Source organism: Elephantulus edwardii, unplaced genomic scaffold, assembly GCF_000299155.1.
Source record: "Elephantulus edwardii isolate Elephantulus edwardi_28Jun2011 unplaced genomic scaffold, EleEdw1.0 scaffold00030, whole genome shotgun sequence".
NCBI classification, from domain to species: Eukaryota; Metazoa; Chordata; class Mammalia; order Macroscelidea; family Macroscelididae; genus Elephantulus; species Elephantulus edwardii.
In genome coordinates this window covers 3,952,852-3,974,973 of record NW_006399780.1, presented here as the reverse complement: position 1 = coordinate 3,974,973, position 22,122 = coordinate 3,952,852, and the positions used below count along the sequence as shown (strand labels likewise).

Sequence of the window (22,122 nt, the reverse complement as noted above, 5' to 3'; positions counted from 1 at the left end):
CAGTGCGACTGGCACAGAACAGAGCGGAGTTTAGGGCTGTTGTACATAGGGTCGCTATGAGTCAAAGGCGACTCAATGGCACACAACAACAACAACAACATGGATGATGAAATTGCATAGAATACACAAACAGACAACTAAAAAGACATGCAAAACCAGTGATACTGGAGAAGATTGATGGATCCTACTCAAGATATAGGACATGACTGGTTTCCGTATTATACTATAGTTTTATATACTTGGAAAGAAAGGGTACACAGATGGTACCTGTACTATTTCTTATACAGCATGGAAAACTATAATGAGCTCAAAAGTTTCACTTAAAAGGAAAAAAGGTGATTTTAAAAATGCCTCTAGCACCTTCTAAAGAGTTATTACAGCTGATGACAGTCAGATGCCTAGAGTTTTTAGAAAAACCTTCTTTTCTTTTTCTTCTCATAATAATTTAAAATCTTATTTAGAGTGCACAGAATACAAGAGCAGTTATTTCCAAGAAGAGCGTATTATTATAAAGATTGCATTTTCTATTGGCTGACTTTCTTTTTTAAGTCTGCTTTTCAAGAAAGAGATGTGTATCTAAAAATACAGAAGACTTTGTAAAGAAAATTAAATCATTGAAGAAGACTGCTGAAAAACCTGGTAGAGATTTGGATCTGAAAGCTATTGCTGATAATAATGCCTATGGTACCCCAACCTGGTGCTCAGATGGTCATGTATCCCATCTCCTAGTTTCTCACCTCTTTGACTACAAGATGTAGGAAAATGCTCCTCAAGGGCAATGAATTACCACAGGATTACATCAATCTGAATCAACTGAAGGAAAGTGTGGCTAATACATGTAGATAATAAAATTTATAACAAAATAAATGTTATGTAAACTTACTATAATAATTTAAGAAAATATAAAATATATTTAATAACTGAAACTACAATAATAAATACGAACTAGATACGGATTTGGTATGTCTATAGGACATGGAAAGGGCATATGTGAAAGGACCTCATTAGTGAGTCATTAATCTCCTGGATTATGTACTTCTTTGTGACTTCTGGTCAGAGATATCCACTGATCATGAACTGTCTAGAGGATCCTTCTTCCATCCTCACTAATTCACAGATGTTACCTAGAAACAGAGTTTCAGGTTTTGAAGACAAAATGAAGATAAATGAACACTACAATTAGCAGAGGGAGCCCAAGTAGCCTAGTGGATAAGGAGTTGTGCTGCCCACTTTAAGGCAGACAGTTCAAATCCACTACCTGCTCCACAGGAGAAAGATGGGCAATCTCCTCTCATACAACTTATAGACTCTGAAAAAAATTATAAAGGATGAGCGATGATTCAGTCCCGACTTGACAACAATGAATAGTAACAACAGAGCTAGTGGTGCTCCCTTATTAGAATTTCTTAATTTCTCTTGAAACAATTTTTTATCAGGAAAGCAGTCACTACAAGAAAAGTGAGAAAAAAAATGGTATATAAGAGTATGAGATATTTGGCAGAGTGGTGGGCTTAAGGTAAAGAAGATTGCTTGGAGCTTGACAAGTAAGTTCACAGATAGTTGATGAACTAAAATATATTGTTAAGTATTATTTGGGAGACAAATCCTAAAAATCATATTCATTAATCATATATATATTATCTACATGTATTTATTATCCTTCACTGAGGACTAATCCCTCCTGGCCACATGGCCAAAGTATGGTGAATAGAAATCCTCACTTCCAAGGAGAAACTTGGTTTCACCCTCTCCAAAATAGAACTATTAATATTAAAATTGAAATAGAAACCTTATTGAAAGTTTCATTTTAATATTTTTATGGATTTTTAAAAATAAAATTATAACATTGTATGCTTAAATACCTTTCAATTATTTTAATAAATTTTTGCCAAACCTATACTAACAACTAAAAGCCTGAGCACTGTTCGTACAGAGAGTTTCCAGAGGCAAGCCATTTTGGAAGTGGATGCCGCTCCTGCTTCCAGGCTTGATTTAGTCGGGAAGCTCCAGCCAACACTGTCCACCATGGGTGCCCATTACCACGATTAGCACATCACTGTCACAGGCTTCAGCATCACAGCACCCACGAGTTACCTCTGTACAGCAACTCACAGACCAGTGCTATACCACCTAGAAAAATGTTTGACAGGAAGACAATTTGAACCTTTGGGCTTAAGGCCGCCTCCTGGTTCAAACCCTAGGCCCAGGCTGGCTAGCCTCACTCCAGGGACAGAGCAAACCTGCACGTCAAACACATTCCCGGAAAAGCAGTCCACTCCAAAAGCTTGCCACGATTCCTGCACTCCCACCACCACGCTCCTGCCTTCTGGCAAGGAGAGCTTCCCACAAATGTAGTTTATATTATTTTACCTTACTTGAAAATTTATTTTCTAACATTGATTTTAGGGCTTATTTTTTGTGATTGGCTGATATAATTTCTTAACAATTTCAAAATTCCCGCTTGTTTGCCAAAGAAAAAAAACTAGTTATTAAGCAAATTAAATATATTAGTTGTCACTTACTCTTAGTTTTCGACTTTGCTTTCTAACAAGCTTGCCGTGCTGAATGAAATGAACAGGACACTGGTTCATTGCATTGTCTGCTTTATGGCGAAGCCAGTCTTCATAACCCTTAAAGAAACAAATCCATGTTATTAATAAAATGGTGCTTCCCCAAATTATTTTCACATTTGGAGGTTTTTTTTATGGTAGGTCTCCAGGCACTGTTGCTAGATCAGGAGAGAGCTCTTAAACTCACAATACACAAAAAATGACAACCTCTGTGGATGTGAAATTTAACTGGTTAAGTAAATAACAAGTTACTTTGATATATTATTCTTAATGTCTTAATTAATTCTTTTATTTTAATTAATTCTTAATGTTACTAGTTTTACTCATATCAGGACTAAAAGCTGGATCTATATTTGAAAAAAAAATAAGTTGGAAGAAATTAGCATATATTAACTTTATATTCCTATATTTTTTTCCTGAAAAGTATTGTTTTCTTCTATTCAAGAGGGACTAAGGCACATACTCATCTAAAATCAGAGATCATCTGTGGTTGATTCAAGAATATGAAATTCTCGTACACGTTTTTGAACTGAAGAAGGAATGTGACATTTCTTCTTCAATTCAAAGGGCAATAAATTAGCTTCTTGAAACAATTTCTCTTGCTTTCAACTCAAATCAAGTTATTAACTGAAGAGAGTTCTCAAACTGAATTTCCAGAACTAAAAGTTTCTATTAAATAGCTAACATAAACCAGATTGTCTTGCTTGGAATAAAAGGCAAAAGGCACATAATAAAGTCTATGACTGTCATCCTTTTTATTTTTACATTTCTTACCTGTTTGATAGCTGTGACAATAATAACAAAGAACAGTGGAAGTCCACTTGTTACGGGGCTTGTGGGTGTATCAATAATCAACTGCAATTAAAAGAGAATTGTATATAAAAATACCTATGAGTAACTTTAGACAGACTGGTCTTTCATGTAATATACATGCAATTTACCATTTGCATTTACTCATTTTAAAATATTTTCATAACAGTTGTGTTGATAATACATTTTGTCATGTGAATTATTAACAAATTAAAGATAACAATACAGCATGAGAATTCCAGAGCATTTAGTTGTGTTCAAGGTAGTCCCTCAAACAAAACGAGGGGATAATGTGTGACTTAAGATCAGAAAAGGTGCACATCAAGGCTGTATTTTTTCACCACATTTACTGTCTTAGGCTGGGTTCTCTTTATCCAAGCACAGCCATACTTATCAAACTGATTCAATCTCTATACTGAGTTAATAACTAAAAAAACTGGATTATATAAGGAAGAAGCTGACATTGCAATCGGAGGAAGACACGTTAACAACTTATGATATGTACACAAGACAATCTTGTTTGCTGAAAGCAGAGGACTTGGAATACTTACACTGATGCAGATCAAAAACTACAACCTTCAATATGGATTCAACTCGATTTGAAGGAAACAAACATCCTCACAACTAGACCAATGCATAACATTATGATAAAGGGAGAAAAGACCAAAGTGATTAAGGATTTCATTTTACCTGGATCCATAATCAAGGTCCAGAAAAGTAATAATAAAGAAATAAAGTGATGCGCACTCCTCTGTGCAAATCAGCCACAAAAGATCTTTATTCAATGTTAAAAATGGAAGATGCCTATTTGAAGACTAAGATGCACATGACCCAAGCCATGGTCTTTTCAAATGTTTCATATGCATATGAAAGGTAGACAGTGAATAAGGAAAGACAAAGAACTGACATATTTTATTATGGTGTTTGCAAAGAATAGTCAATAGGTCATGAAAATACAACAGTGGCAATGAATACTGAAAAGAATGAGGAAAGATTCTAAGAGATGGAGTGATACAGTGCGTATAAATTGGCTCAAACATAGCAAAGACTGTGAGGATGAAGGATTGATTAAAAAACTTAAAAGGATTTGTAAAAATTCATTCAAATAAAAATTTTTAAAGGTCATAACCTCAGGGGTTCAACCAGAAAACTAGACTTAAAAAAAAAGTTTAAAAAAAGGATGATGGTAGAAAGGTGATGACCAATTTAAAGTGATTGTTTGTACTTTTAATGCATACGAGTCTCATAATAAAAATGTACCTTTAAAAAAATTGAATTATATAAAAAAGAAATGTGAATAGAGGATCTATGTCAATTTCACGAAAGTAAAACATCATTTATTAATTTATATTACATGTGATTGCAAAAGACAATTTAATGAGAACAGAAAAAAAATGATCAGACTTACCTGTACCAGAAATATGATAAGAAAATAAAAGTTGGCTATTCTTCTGAACTGTTCAAATAAATTCTTGGGTATGAAGTTCCAAAAAGTATACTGTATAAATAAAAACAAAACAAAACACACCATTTAAATTATATTTACTTCTTACGTTACATTACTGTTTATTAAGTAGGAGTAAATTCCAAAAGTAAAAATTTAATAAAAAACACAATCAAAATTTGCAATTTGGTTATATTTTATGAATGAATATGTTAGTCACAAAAAATGAACTGCTAAAAACTGCAATCTCTATTTTAAAACTAGCTTATATGAGTTATCTAATTCCAGTTAATTTAACATAAAGCAGTCTAGTATAACAATTATTAATTTTTTTAATGTAAAATTTCATCATTTATCCTTTTGCCTTATTTTCATTTCCTCATTGTGTGTGTGACAGTGAGAGATACCCCCACCCACAAACACAGTGACTCAATCAAATTTACTACTGTTGACTGGGAACAGTTTCACAGCTGATTTTCCACTGGCGTTCAGAAGTTGTAAATCACAAGAGAAGAGGGTATTCATTTTTCTCCCCCCAAAAAGCTAACAGATTTGAACTGCCAGAGAGGCACCATATTGAGGTCAGCAGCAAAACTGATTATGGATTATGCCACCGGAACTTTAACACTGACTGCTGTTGTTATGTGCTGTAAAGTTGGGTATGTCTCACAGTGACACTATGAAAAACAGATTTGAACCCTGTCCTATCCTGTGCCATCCTCACAATTTCTGATATACACAAGCCCATTGTTACAATCACTGTGTCAATATACCTTGTTGAGGGCCTTCCTTTCTTGACCATCCCTCAACCTTTCCAAGCATAATGTTCCTCCTCCAAGAAATAATCTCTCCTCGCAGCATACCCAAAGTATGTGAGAGAAGCTTTATCATCTTTGCTTCCCAGGAGCATTCTGGCTACACTTTCTCCCAAGACAGATGCTTGCTCATTTGGGATAGCAAGTCACTGAAAAGATCATAAGTGACTTGAATCAGGTGCATTTTAGTCCTCAAACTGACATCATTGCTCCTCAATAATTTGGAGAGGTCACTGACAGCAGACTTGACCAGTGCAATGAGGTGATGCTAAAACTAAAATATAAATTTAAATGATCAGATAGTCTGGACCCGGATAACCCTCAAAATAAAAAGAAGCATTCTTGATGTCAGAAGTTCAAACATAACTGCTCAAGTTCAGGATGCTAGTAAATAGTTGTCTAAGTTTGTTGTTAGGTACCATAGAGTTGAGTATGATTCATAGCAACCTTATAAACAAAAGATCTGAACCTTGTTTTATCCTGTGCCATCCTCACATTTTCTGACACACAAGACCCCACTGCAGCAGTCAGTCACCAATGTCAATCCACCTCACAGAAAGTCTTTCTCTCCTTTGTTGACCCCTCCACCTTTCCCAGCATCATGTTCTTCTTCAAAGAATAGCACCTCTTAGCAACATGCCCAAAGTATGTGAGGTGAAGCCTCATCATTCTTGCCTCCAAAGAACACTCCGGCTGCACCTTTCTAAGACATGTTTCAGTGCTCTTCTCCAACACCACCGCTCAAAGGAAGCAATTATTTTTCCTGTCATCCTTATTCACTGTAGCTCTCAGAAGTATAGCAAGTGATCAGAAAGATTATGGCCTGTATCAGACGCACCTTAGTTCTCAAACTGACACCATTATTCCTCGATTATTCGGAGAGGTCCCTAACTGCAGATAGTTCCTGACTGCTTGTACCTAGGGTGTTATTTGTGGATCCAAGCAAGATGAAGCTGTTGAGAGTTTAAATTTCATCTCCACCAATAATGATACTGCCTATCAGTTCAATGATAAGAATCTTTGTTTTGGTGATACTGAGATGTAATCCACACACAAGGCTGCATTCCTCAATCTTCTGCAATAAGTGCTTCAAGTTCTCCTCACTTTTAGCAATGAAAGGTTGAGCCATCTGCATAACCCAGGTTATTGATTAATCTCCCTCCAATCCTGATGCCACACTCCTCTTCACAGAGTCAAGCTTCTTGAATAATTTGCTCAGCATACAGATTGAGTAGGTACGGAAAGAGAATACAACATTGCCGTACTCGCTTCTCAATTTTAAATCATGCAGTGTTCCCCTGCTGTGTTCACACAATAGCTGCCTGGTCCAGGTATAAGTTCCGCATGAACACATTTAAGTGCTCTGGGATTCCCACTCTTCACAAAAGCAGCCAAAACTTCCATACAGTCAAATGCCTTTGCATAGTCAATAAATCACAAATAGACATTCTTCTGGTATTCCTTACTTTCAGCCAGGATTCATCTGAGATCAATAATGATATTCCTGGTGCAACAGCCACTTCTAAATTCTGCTTAAACTTCTGGCAGTTTCCTATGTACTGTTCTAGCCATTTTTTAATGATCTTCAGTAGTATTTTGCTTGCATGTGATATTAATGGTATTGTTTGACAGTTTCCACATTCAGTTGGATCATCTGTCTTGGAAATGGGAATCTCTTCCAATCCACTGGCCAGACAGTTGTCCTCCAAATTTCCTAGCATAGTACAAGGGATGTGCATACCATGTATGTTGGAAAGCTGGAAATTGTTAAAAGTGAAATGGAATGCATGAATATTGACATACTAGGCATTCATGAGATGAGATGGACCAGCTTTGGCTGACTTTGAATCAGATGATAATATGATATACCATGCAGGAATTGAAAAACAAACAAGAATGGTGGTGTACTCATAATTAAAAAGTCAACTTCAAGTTACATCCTGAAATACAATCTTGTGAGTGATACGATAATATCCATACAAATACAAGGAAGACCTGTTAACACGACTATTATTGAAATACATCCTCCTACATCTAGAGACAGAGAGAGAAAGAAATTGAGAATTTTTACCAGATCTTGCAGTATGAAATTGACCAAACATGCAGTCAAGATAAGTTAATGCTAACGGGTGACTGGGATGCAAAAGTAGGAAACCATGAAGAAGGAACAGTAGTTGGAAAATATGGGCTTGGTGATAGAAATGAGGCTGAAAATAGAATGGTTGGATTTTGTATTTACAATGATTTATTTACTGCAAATTATTTATTTATCTATTTATTTATTTACTGCAAATTAATTTATTTATTTATCTATTTTAAAATAGATAACAACTTTACACATGGATCTGACCTGATAACGCTGCATAAGAGTAAGACTGACTACATTTGTGGAAGAAATCATTGGAGAAGCTCAATACCAGCTGTCAAAACTAGGCAAGGGGCAGACCGTGGGTGAGATCACACACATTGTTTAAGTTTAGGATGACAACAAAAGTTGCCGGTGCCAAGTTCGTTAACCTGATTGATTTGCTAGCTGTTGACTCTTATTCCAGGGACTAAACACCATGTCAAGTCACTCTAATGTGAAAAAACTAATACATTATTTGAAGAACGAACAATTAGCAAATAAACCTGATAACTGCCTACCTGGTATACCAAAAACTGGATACCTGACAACCACCAAAGGAAGAGATATGGAACAAACAACATTCTTCGTGGCCTTGGATTTCACTCTTGGACCTTTCTCACATTCCTTTCTCCTTGGCTTGATTCTGAGATGTTAGAAAATCATCTTTAAGGCATTCATGTTTCATGTTTTCTCTCTGATAGCTAGCCTCACCTCAATTGGGTCACCGGGTTCTGAATCACTGGTGACTCAAACTCAAATGCATGTAATGACAACAAATCAATTGGATAATAATGACAGTCAGTTGAATGCTGTCTTTTTCCAGTTACTTTCTTATGTCTTTGATACAAATATGACTCTTTTCTTTGTATGTAGAGGAATGAAGAGATATGAATAGAGAACGTTCTAGGCATCGTGCTTCAGAAGGATAGTTTTCACTTAACTTATATGTTAAATACCCCAGATGTATATTACCTATAATAATTACTGAGCTTGGCAGTGGTTTTATATTCTATCTGACATGTTTTTGTCTTCTATCAAAGTTTATTATAAACAGAAAAAGTGTTCTGCATAATCTATACCATGACCCTTTGGATCTATCTTTATTTAAAACCATATGTATTTCAAATATATATCTGGAGGAGTGTGCTGGCATTCACGTACTCTGGATATCAGCTATTAAACACTCATATCACCAACACTTTTAGTGGTAAGATAAACATAAAATAGGTATTACATTATAATATTTGTCCTTTTGTGACTGAGATATCTCCCTCAGCATAATGTCCTATAGGGTCATCCACTTAGCATAATATTTCATGAGTTCCTGTTGGATAATGTTGGGAAGGAAGGGAAGGCCTCTGGCTAGGACAGATCGCCTAAGCGCCTGATAAGTGCAAGCCTCCCAATATCCTTTAATACGGGGTAGAGAAAGCTCCTGTGTTTGGCTGTACCTGCTTGAGAAAGCTCGCCACCTGGGAAGACAGCTGCTGCATCTGTTGAGCTGTGAGCAGTCTGCCCGAGGCTGAGGTTCTACTATCAATCCTATGTATCAAGTCTCTAAGCCCACCCTATCCTGTCTTCCTATTTACATGCTTAAATATAAGTGCACTGCAGTCCCAATAAAATTGAGCTGGATTGACTCTGTGATCCTCTCCTGGAGTGGTGTATCTCTGTTGTGCCTACATCCATTAGGGTGGCTTGTTAAATTGCCAGTGAACAGACTGCGACAAGTTCCTTGTTTTTGAGTGCTGCATAGTATTCCATCGTGTGAACATACCCGAGCTTCTCTATCCATTCATTTGTTGATGGGCATTTGGGTTGTTTCCAGCTCTTTACTATTGCTATTGCTATTGCTATTACTATTACTATTACTATTACTATTACTATTACTATTACTATTACTATTACTAAGCCACAAAAACATGGGTGTGCATATATCGGCTTGGGTAGTGGTTATGGAATTGCTGGCTTAAATGGTATTTCTATTTGCAATCTTCTGAGAAAGCGCCATACAGCAATCCAAAGTGGTTGTACCATTTTACACTTCCACCAACAGTGAGTGAGGCTCATTATTCTTATGGAAATTACTTAGCCTTCATTGTACTGTTCTTTCCCTGAATTTGGATAGCATTTGTAGCATCAATCAAATAATTTTAGATCAATGTAAAACTGCTCTATACTTTCATGTATGTTAATATTAGTAACCTGACTTGGCAGCCAGAACCACATATAATACTTTCTAATTCTCATAGTTCTTATACTCTTGGAAGAGATAGTCTGTTTGCCTACCCGTTTCTTAGGGACCTCTGGTGGCAACATGCAGTAATTCTATGTATAATAGTTCTGAACCTTGTCCTATCCAGAGCCAATCTCACTGTCTCCAACACACCTGCCCCTATTACTCCAGTCACGTGCCAATCCATCTTATACAGGATATTCCTCTCCTGCCTTGTCTCTCCACTCTTCCAAGCATGACGTCCTTCTCCAAAGACTGGTCCCTCCTGGTAACATGCCCAAAATACGTGAGATGGAGCTTCAAAATCCTTGCCTCCAAGAAGCAACTTAGTTTTACCCTCTCCAGAACAGACCTGTTTACTCTCTTGGCAGCCCATGGTATATTCAATACTCTTAACCAGAACCACAACTAGATCCTTCTTCTATCATTCTAAGTTACTGTCTAGCTCTCAGATGTATAGCAAGTAATTGCGAAGACTATGACCTGGATCAAGCGTACCTTAGCCTCTAGAATGACATTTTTGTTCTTCAGAATTCTGGAGAGGTCTCTGATAGAAGGTTTTCCCAAACCAATTTGTCTTTTGATTTTCTGGCTGCTGATTCCAAGGGTGTGGACTGTAGTTGTAAGGAATTGTGTTGCCAATGCAAACATACAGTTCAAATCCACCAGGTGTTCCACAGAGAGAAGGATGGGCAATCAATTACCATGCTTTTTATTGTCTCTGAAAATTCACTGGAGTTATGAATTGTTCTGACTCTGGTACACAACCATCCCCATATTCTTATGCAAACATTTCCTACATTTGTTTGTCAACTACTTCATTCCCTGGCCTTTGAGGAATTTTTGTTAATGTGCTGTGCTACTTTTAATAAAGAAAAAAGTTTTAAAAAAAGGTAGATCGGCAAGTATAAAATACCTCTCACAGAGGGCGCTTTCACATACAAACATATAGGCTGTGTGTTATTTGTGTAAAATATAGTAAGCAAGAAAATATAAGCAAGAATCTCCTTGCTTACTTCCAGCACCAGGTATAGTAACTGGCAAAAATTTGGGCTGATTTTCACCCAGATATAGAACTATGTAAGCTTATATACATACAAATATGGTTATATATAATGGGATCATATTTTGTATGTTCTTCTTTAATTTGCTTCTTATCCCCTTCTGAAAGTAACATGCTGATTGGCTTTTGCATTCTTTGAAAAAAGTTCAACATAACATTTTCCAAACTGAGTGTACACTATTAATCAAGGGTTGCTGCACAAATAAGTAAATTCCTTTTGTCATACAAACTTGAGAAACAAGGTACAATTGGGGTTTCATAATCACAAGAGCATATTAATGAATCTCAGGAATTCTGCAGGAATTTCTGAATGTTTTATGTCATACCTACTAACCATGGTTAGGAATATTTCTTGGCACACTCTAGAAAACTTTGCTTTGGAGCTTTTAGCATTCTGTAAACTGCTGGCTAAGGCAACTCATCATTTAGAGATAGAATTTGGCATATACCTTCAACAATTATAAAAACACCCATGTCTCAGTAATTTAATGACAAAATAGGTCTTGAATAAAATGGAACTGATATTTTAGCACTAAACACAAGTTTAAAATTCAGATTAAGAGCCTAATTACAATGATTATCAGAAAATCAGCTTTTTATCTGAATATATTTGGTGGAGGGAAAGAGGGCTAACCATTAATAATTCTCAGAAATAAGACTCATTTATGTTATAAGAAAGCACAAGTTTTAAAAACAATTTTATTAAAGTCACTGGATAAATTTGTTTGTAATGCTATCCTTTCCCTAAAAACAAAAGCAAAAACAAAACCCATTTTCCTAACAGTGTCTTCTCTCTCGTTGCTTTCACTCTCATTGCTTTGTTTCATTCACTCCTTGATACAGGAAATTGACTTACTCTGCATATTGTAGCTAATACAAATTACATTGTTGTTGTTATGTGCCATCAAGTCACCTGCTATTCATAGTAACAGCCCTAAACCTTGCTCTATGTTGTGCCAATCTTATTGTCTCTGACACATCTAGCCCCATTACCACAGTAACCGAATCAATTCACCTCACTGAGGGTCTTCATCTCCTGTGTGGTCCCTCCACCCTCCCAAGCCTGATGTGCCACTCCAACGACTGGTCCCGCCTTGCAACATATCCAAAGTATGTCAGATGAAACTTCAGAATCCTTGCCTCCAAGGAGCAGCCTGGTCTTACCCTCTTTAGGATGAGCCTGTTTGTTCTCCAGCAGTCCATGGTATATTCAACAATCTTCTCCAGCACCACAGCTCCAAGGCATCAATTCTCTTATATCATCCCTAGTCATTGTCCAGCTTTCTGATGCATAGCAAATTCTATGGCCTGGATCAGGTGCACCTTAGAATTCAGACTGACATTGTTGCTCTTCAGTACTTTGGAGAGGTCTCTGACAGCAGACTTTCCCCAATGAAATTAATCTTTTCCTTTTCTGGCTGATGGTACCAAGAGTGTTGATTGTGGAGCCAAGCAAACTAAAGTTGTAAACAATCTCAGTATCTTCGCCATCTATCATGATGCTGCAAATCAGCCCAATGGTGAGAATCTTTGTTTTCTTGTGGCTGAGCTTCAATCCACAGTGAAGCCTGCATTCAGTCCCTGATCTTCTGTAGCAAGTGCTTCAGATACTCCTCACTTTCAGCAAGCAGGGTTGTGTCATCTGCATAACGCAGATTGTTGATGAATCTTCCACCAATCCTAATCTCACATTTCTCCTCATAGAGCCCAGCCTTCCAGATAATCTGTTTTGCATATAGAGTGAAAAGGTAAGAAGACATCCCTGTCCTATACTCTTCCCAATTCTAAACCATGAAGTGTTTCCTTGCTCTGTTCTGACAACTCCCTCCTGGTCCAAGTACAGGTTTCACACAAGCACAATTAAGTGTTCTGGGATTCCCATGCTTCTGAGAGCCAGCCACAGTTTGCTGTGATCCACACAGTCAAATTATATTACTATTTTAAAACTCACAAACACTTAAAACGAAATTTTAATTTTTAACAATCAGACAAATTTCACATCTGGGAGAAATTCTAATTTTACATAAGAGTTACAATTATATTTCTCCCTTCAAAAATATCAAAGATTCATATTATCAACTGTATTTGCCATTACTTGCCTACCGGTATAAAACTTTCTTAAAGTTAATAAGGGTGGCTTACTGTGCCACTTATGTTGAACACTTCTACAATTCTGATATGATCAGAACAGAGGTGACTCCATCATCAGCTTCCAACAAAAACCTTAATTTCTGCTTTCTTAATGGGCTTCACTAGTGAACAATACATTGAACATGCTACAATGTCAGTGATGTAGAGCAGTATATGTTACATTGTTAACCAAAAAGTCACCAGTTTGAATTCACCAAATACCCCGCAGGAGAAAGATTGGTAGTTTTCTCCCATAAAGATCTGCTGCCTCAGAAACATGATGGAGAGTCATTGTTGATTCAGTAGTGGGTGTGATCCAAATGGGAGAGAACCCTTGGAATCTCAGGCCTAGATTCATCTAACCTTTGCAGATTTTGCTTTTTCTTAATTCATTTTAATAAATTATAACTGACGTACAAGAAGTACAGACTCCTTCTAGCAAATTACTGAATCTGGGAAGCAGTTCAGCAAACTCCAACCATGCCAGGAGACTGTAAGTATCTTTCTACAGTAGAAAATGCTGATAATTATCCTATGATATAAATGCTCAAACCATATTTTGAAAATGCTGTCAGGGAAACAGACGTCATGCTGGGAAAAGTAGAGGGAGGGTCAGTGAAAAGAGAGGAAGACCTTCACTGAGACAGACTGGCATAGTAATTGCAACAATAAGCCAATAAGCTTGAGCATGGCGCAGAGCATGAGAATGGTGCAGGATGGGGTCAAGTTTCAACTAATTGTTCACATAGTAGATAAGAGTCAAGGTTGAATATGACAAAAAATGAGACCTTTATAGAAAGAGTTTACTAGGGTTCAACTCCCTTTTATAAAGTATGTATCTCAAACTCAATCCTAAATTATTGCATGAGCTAATAATATTGTTAATCCACCTCTAGTTTAGGGATTACTATGAGACCTTGAGATACATTCAATAGCCTAAAAAGAAAACAATTTTTGGCAACATTCACATTTTAAAAATTTAAGAAATTCTAGTGTTTTTAGAAATTAAAAATCAAAAGCAAAAAAAAATCAAAAGCACGAAAACAATCAGCACTACTTGAACACCTACCATACCATCCACTCTACTAGGTACTTTGTAATCATAATTTTATGCAGCCTTAAGAAATGATGCTGGGATTAGCTTCATTTTACCAGACAAAACAAGCAAGTCAAAACAGAAAGATCTTCAACAAGATGGACTGACAGAGGGACTGTAACAATTGGCTCAAGCATCTCTGAGAGAGGATGGTGCAGGGTAGGCCAAGGTGTGTTATTCACAGGCACACTATAAGCAGTAGTCACCTAGATGGCATCTAACAACAGTAACAATATAAAGCTAGGTGTATTAGCTTTTAATGTCTACTGTAACAAATTATTATAAATTTGTTGTTGTTATGTGCTGTTGAATTGCCTGCGATCCTATGTAGAAGAGTGCTGAAGCCTGCCCTATCCTGAGCCAGTCTTGCTGACTGTAACACACTTAGCCAATTGCCCCAGTTACTGTATCAATCCATCTCATCTGGGGTCTTCCTCTCCTGCACTGTCCCTCCACCCTTCCAAGCATGATGTCCTTCTTCAAGGACCAGTATCTCCTGGCCATGTGCCCAAAGTATTTGAAAGAAAGCGTCAAAATCCTCCCTCCAAGGAAAAACTTGGTTTCACACTCTTGGAAGTTTATGGCATAAATTTAGTGGCTCAAAATAATACATATTGCTTATAGCTCTTAAGTTCAATATAGACCTCTCTGGCTAAAATCAAAGTATCAACAGGACTATATCTTTTACGGTGGCTTTAAGAAAAATTTATTTTATTTTCCACTTTTAAGTAAAGTATGCATCAGGGTTATATCCTTTCTTTATGTAAAATAAATCATTTGAGAGGAAAGATTTTTTAATAGGAATGGGCATCAGGGTTGGAGGAAGACTCATCAACAAGCAGCATTATTTAGATGACATAACCTTGCTTGCTAAGGGTGAAAAACACCTGAAGTGACTATAGTCTCAATATCAAGAGAAGTTTCACCACTAGGTCAATGGACAATATCATGCAGATGGAGAAAAGATTGAAGCTGTCAACAATTTAATCTTGATTAGATCCACAATCAACACCCTTGGTACCAACAGTCAAGAAATTAAAAAGATGAGTCACAATGGGACAAATCTGCTCTCAGGGATCTCTCCAGAATACTAATGAACAATAATGCTAGCGTAAAGACTAAAGTATGGCAGATCCAAGACATGATCTTCTCAACCTAATGATATAATATACACTGAGTGCTGTATGAGTGATATACATTGTCCAATGACTAAGGGCAACAGAAAAATCAAGGGCATTGAGTTGTAGTCCTGGAGAAGAATACTGAATAACCTATGGACTACTCTTAGAAAAAGGTGCTCTGTCTTTGAGGAAGAATAACCAGAATGCTCCCTCCCTGAAAGCAAGAATGGTTGAAATTGTATCTCACATACTTTGGGCACATTGTTAGGAGGGGCCAGTCCTTGGAGAAGGGTATCATGCTTAGAAAGGTAGATGACCAGCAAAAGAAAGGAAGACCCTCAACATGAAGAATTTAACACAGTGACTGTAGCAACGGACTCAAGTGTGTCAGAGATGCTTACATAAAAGACAGGATAGGTTTCTCTAGTTCATAGGGTCATTATGAGTCACACTCAACTTAGTGATACATAACAACTGTTTCAGAGGGTATTCTGTGGTTTCCTGTTCATCTTCAAAGTAATCATTTTTCATCAATCAGATACTTCCTCTTCTGCCTCCGTTTTTCACTTTAGTCATGTTGTTGTTGTTGTGTGCCATCGAGTCATTTGTGACTCCTAGCAACCCTATGTACAAGAGCCCTAAACGCCGTTCTATCCTGTGCCAACCTCACTGCTTCAAACACATTCATTCCCACCACTCCACTCACAGAATCGATCCATCTCATCGAGGGTCTTCCTCTCCTGCACCGTCCACTCTCCCAAACATGATGTCCCTCTCCAAGGACCAGTTCCTCCTTGCAACATGCACAAAGTATGTCAGACAAAGCTTCAGAATCCTTGCCTCCAGGGAACATTCTGGCTTCACCCTCTCCAGGACAAACCTGTTTTGTTTTCCTAGCAGTCCATGGTATATTCAACACTCTTCTCCAGCACCACAACTCAAAGGTATCAATTCTCTATCATCCCTATTCACTGTCTAACTCTCTGATACATAGCACGTAACTGCAAAGACTATAGCCTGGATCAGGTGCACCTTAGTCTCCATCCTGATGTTGTTGCACTTCAGTACTCTTGAGAGGTCTCTCACAGCTGACTTTTCCAATGCAATTCCTCTCTTGATTTCCTGGCTGCTGTTACCAAGAGTGTTGACTGTGGAGACAAGTAAACTAAAACTGTTCACTATCTCATAATCTCTTCACCATCCATACTGATGCTGCCAATTGGCCCAGTGGTGAGAATCTTTGTTTTCTTGATATTGAGTTTCAATCCATATTGAAGACTGTAGTCCTTGACCCTCTGCAGCAAGCGCTTCAGGTCCTTCTCAGTTTCAGCAAGCAGGGTTGTGTCACCTGCATAATGCAGGTTGTTGACGATTCTTCTACCAATCCTAATGCCACATTCCTCCTCGTACAGCCCAGCATCTCGTATGATCTGTTCTGCATACAGATTGAAAAGGTATGGAGACAGAATAAATCCCTGATGGACCCCTTTCTTGATTTTGAACCATCCAGTGTCTTCCTGCTCTGTTCTGACAACTGCCTCTTGGTCCAAGTATAGGTTTCACATTAGTACGATCAAATGTTCTGGGATTCCCATTCTTCTCAGAGTCAGCCACAGCTTGTTGTGATCCACACAGTCAAAAGCCTTTGCATAGTCAATGAAACACAGATAAACATTCTTCTGGTATTCCCTATTTTCAGCTAAGATCCATCTAACATTAGTTACAATATCCCTAGTACCACGACCCCTTCTAAACCCAGCCTGGACTTCTGGCAGTTCTCTGCTGATGTGTTATTCCAGTCTTTTTTGGATAATCTTCAGTAGAATCTTGCTTCATGTGAAATCAATGATATTCTATAGTTTCCACACTCTCTTGGTTCACACTTCTTTGTGATGGGAACAAATATAGATCTCTTCCAGTCAGTTGGCCAAGTGGTTGTTCTCCAGATTTCTTGACACAACTTGGTGAGCATGTCCAGGGCAGCATCTGTTAGCTGAAAATATGTCAATTGGTATACCATCTATTCCTGCGGCCTTATTTTCTGCTATTTCCTTCAAAGCAGCCTGAACTTCTTGACCTTCATCACCATAGGCTCTTGCTCATGTTTGTTTCATAAAATTCTTCTGTGTCTGCCAATTCCTTTTGATACAGTGACTCAGTATATTCTTTCCATCTTCTTTTACTACTTCCTGGATCGTTTAATATTCTGCCTAAAGCATCCTTGATTAAAGCAACTTGAGGTTTGAATGTGTTCTTCAGTTCCTTGAGCTTAAGAAATGCCGAGCTAGTCTGGCCCTTTTGATTTTCTGACTCCAACTCCTTGCACCTTTCATTGTAATATTTTGCTTTGTTATCCCATGCTGCCCTTTGAAATCTTCAACTCAACTCGAGAAAGATAACACCCCCCAAAAAAATTATTGTAAATATCATTAATGCAATTGCACACAAAATATTGCTGAAGATCATCCAAAATAAGCTAAAACAGTACAGTAACACAGAACTTCTAGAAGTTTAAGATGAGTTTAGAAGAAGCTGATATGAGATGGATTCTAGCTGAAAGCAGAGCATATCAGAAGAGTCTATTCAAAGGCATTTGATAGGATGAATCATAACAAACTATGGCTTACACTGAGAAGAATTAATATTCCCAAAAACTTAATTATATTCATGTAAAATCTACAGTTGGACCAAGAGGCTATTGTCCAAACAGAGAGAGAACACTATATGGTTTAAAATTAGGAAGGGTTTGTGCAACAGATGTACCTTTCCCCCATACCTTTACAAACTGTACTGAACAAAGGTTTCAAGTAGTTGGACACTATGAGGAAGACGTGGCATCAGGATAAAAGAAGAGTCAACAACATGTGTTACGTAGATGACACAACCTTGTGTGCAGAAACTAAGGAGGAGTTGAAACACTTCCTGAAGAAAATCAAAGACTAGAAACTACAAAATGGACTGCTAATTTATATCAAGAAGACAAAAATTCTCACCACTACATCAACAGAAAACATCCTCATAAAAGGAGAAAAGATTGAAGTTGTCAGCAATTTCATCTTACTTGGATCCAAAATCAATACACTTGTTTGTAGCAGTCAGAAAATCAGGAAACAGTCTGCACTGGTGAAGTCTACTTTCAGGGATCGCTCCCAAAGTACTGAGAAGAAATGATGTTAGTTTGAAGACCAAGGTGTGCCTGATTCAGGCTTTGATCTTTTCAACCACTTGCTAGGCATCTGAGATCTGGACAGTGAATAAGGTTGATAGAAGAATTAATGTCTTTGATTTATGTTGGAGAAGAGATAGAATGTTCCTTGAAGTGACAAAAAACCCAAACAGATCTATCTAGAAAAAAAGTGCATCAAAATGCTCCTTGCAGGCAAGGACGGCAAAACTTAAGTGTCAACTTTTGGATTATGTTAGCTAGGAATTTTTAAGGATTTTTGTCTCTATGTTCATGAAAGATACCGGTCTATAGTTGATATATATATTTTTCGTTGATGTCTTTCCCATTTTAATGTCAAGGTTATGTTTATGTCCTAGTATATATAACTCTTTTTCTATGAAAATAAGTGTTCCTTCTTTTTCTATTTTTTTGAAGTGATTTAAGTAGAATTGGTGAGAGTTAATCTCTGAATGTTTGCTAGCATCCACTGGCGAAGACTCTTTATGGACTATGCAAATGCATTTGACTATGTGGATCATAAAAAAACTATGGCTTACATTGAAAAGAATGGGAATGTGAAACACTGAATTCTGCTCATAGGAAACTATACCTAGACCAAGAAGCTACTCCAAACACAGCGAGAGAACACTACATGGTTTAAAATCCAGGAAAGTGTGCACCAGGGTTGTATCCTTTCTCCATGCCTATTAAATATGAATGCTGAGAAAATAATTCAAAAAGCAGCCAAGGACCTCTATAAAGGACTGAGAAACACTAATGTCAGTTTGAAGACTAATATGCACCTGTTCAGTCATGGTCTTTTCCATCACTTGCTATGCATCTGAGAGTTGGGCGGTGAGTAAAGATGGTGTTAGAACTGATGTCTTTGAACAATAGTACTGGACTACTGAATATTCCATGGATTGCCAAAAGATTGAATATGTGTTTCTTTAAGAAAGGGCAGCCAGAGTGATCCTTTGAAACAAGGATAGTGAAGCTTCATCTCGCACACCTTAGGCATGTTGTTAAGGAAAATGTATTCCTTGGAAATAGACACCATGCTTGGAAAGGTGGAAGGCAGTGAAAGAGAAGATTATGGTGTCAGCTTGCTTGGCTCTACAATCAACACTCTTGGTACCAGCAGCCAGGAAATTAAAAGACGAATTGCACTGGGCAAGTCTACTGTCAGAGACCTCTCCAAGGTACTGAGGAGCAACGATGCCAGTGTGGAGACTACGGTGCGCATGATAGAGGCCATGGTCTTTGCCAATGCTTGCTATGCATCAGAGAGCTGGACAATGACTAGGGATGATAGAAGGAAAGGTGATGCCTTTTGAGCTTTGGTGCTGGTGAAGAGTATTAAATATACCATGGTCTGCTAGGAAAATAAACAAGTTTGTCCTGGAGAGGGTGAAGTCAGGCTGCTTCTTCAAGGCAAGGATTCTGAAGCTTTGTCTGACATACTTTGGACATACTGCAAGGCAGGATCAGTCCTTAGAGAGGGACGTCATACTTGGGAGGGTAGAGGGACAGTGCAGGAGAGGAAGACTCTCCAGATGGATTGATTACATCATTGGGGTACTGGGGATAAGTGTGTCAGAAACAATAAGGTTGTAAAAAGTTAAAGCAGGGTTTAGGACTGTTGTACATAGGGTCACTATGAGTCGCAAGTGACTCGACAGCACATAACAACAACAACAACATCCATTGCTTCAGCCCCCAGTGCGGGCATGGCGTTTAGGTACCTTAACTGTGGACACACAGTTTTACAAATTATCAACAGCTTTGGGACCAGTACAAGAGAGCCTTTTCCCCACTGTGAAAAGCAGTCGTGGACAGAGGGCAAAGAGACTATGGCATTGCTGTGAAGAGATTATAAAGAGACTGTAGCAAGGAGTAATCCTTGAGGAACCCTGGAGATGGAGCTACAATGAAGTCTTTTACTTGCTAGATGATTGAAGGAAAAGCTGACTGGTAACTGCCCTATGATGAACTTTGTCATGTAACTGAGGAAACTAGAGGCTTCTTGCATTTGTGCTAATGAAATGAACCTGGATTTTGACTAATTAAAGAATTGCACTTTGTTAATTTCATTTGGGACTGCAGGACTAAGCCTGAACTTGCATTGTGGGTTATTTTTTGCCTCTCCTTCTAACTTATTTCCCTTTACAGCTGACAATTGTGAGTAAAGTCTGTAAGTAAAGTTTCAATGAACATTGGGCCTAATGATTCACAGAAGTAAGCGCAGGAGCACCTGAGATGGCATGTCTCACCATGTAGCTATCTGAGTGATACTATGGATGCTATTGGTGGGGAAAGTTCCCCTTTATGAAGTGGGTAGAAGTCATAGACTTGGCTTTCTCCATGCTGCGTCTGCTCTTTATACAAGAACCTTCATTGAGATAGATTTACACAATGACTGCAAAAATAGGTTCAAGTGTATCAGAGATGATGAGAATGGCATAGGATAGGACAGGGTTCAGATCTGATGCTCACAGGATCACTACGGGTCGAACTCGACTTGACGGCACCTAACAACAACATAGGGAGGAGGGCACTTTGGTAGCCTAGCGTTAATGGGATGAACTGTTAACTCAAAGGCAGCAGTTTAAATGCACCATTAGCTCTACGGGTCACTAAGAGAAAACATGATAAAACTTCATCTTACATACTCTGGGCACATTCCAATGAAAAGTTGTTCCTTAAGCTTATGAAGGTGGATGCACAGAGAAAGAGAAAAAGACCTTTAACGCAAAAAACGGACACAGTGATGGCAGAAATGCGCTCAAGTGTGTTAGAGATTGTGAGGATGGCCCAGGAAGGGAAAAAGTTCAGATCTGTTGTTCACGGGGTTGCCATAAGTCATACTTGACTAGATGGCACCTAACAACTAAAAACAAGAAGCAAGAACAACAACAACCTGTTAAATTATTTATGCTCTTTCATTCTTCAACAGCCTCGACTCAGGGGAACTTCCTAAACAAGAGTTGAAAACACTGTCCAGACTTGTGCCAGCCCCCAGAATCAGTTACAGATCAGATCTTTCAGATCAATGGGGTTTTCATCTGCTGTTGTCACACCACTCGTCCTTGTCTGTTTTAGTCTGGAAAGTCCTCAACCAGGCAAGGACAACAAAGTGTCCTCTCTCATACTTTGGCATGTTGTTAGGAAAGACTTTTCCCTGTAGGGGGACATTATCAGCCAAGGAGAGAAAGACCTTCAGCCAGGTGGACTGACAGCAGCTGCATCGATGATGGCCTTGAATGCATCAGAGAGTGTGAGGGTAGCACAGGGTCAGACAAGGTCATTACGAATCTTGTTCAAGTCACTGGCACCTACGACCACCACCATCAAAATACTTTTTCTGGATATAAGTCCCTTATCTGATATGTTATTACCAAATACTTTTTCCCAGTCAGTGGCCTCCCTTTTTACCCTGTCGGAGTTTTTGGATGTGCATAGGGATTTGAGTCTTAGAAGATCCCATTCATCTACGTTATCTTCTCCTGGTTGTAGGTTTTCCAGGATACTGGGAAGACTGTT

At 38.0% G+C, this 22,122-nt stretch overlaps 1 protein-coding gene across 1 annotated transcript in view; it reads right to left on the bottom strand.

Annotated features, from left to right (window-relative positions):
* The window catches only part of ATP11A (ATPase, class VI, type 11A), a 188,997-nt gene that overhangs the window by 97,148 nt on the left and 69,727 nt on the right, over window positions 1-22,122 (bottom strand). The window contains exons 2-4 of the mRNA XM_006883954.1: window positions 4,789-4,878; window positions 3,345-3,425; window positions 2,523-2,630 (exon numbers count right to left, since the gene is read on the bottom strand). Of these exons, the coding sequence (XP_006884016.1) occupies window positions 2,523-2,630; window positions 3,345-3,425; window positions 4,789-4,878 (279 nt within the window). The remainder of the gene's footprint in view (window positions 1-2,522; window positions 2,631-3,344; window positions 3,426-4,788; window positions 4,879-22,122) is intronic.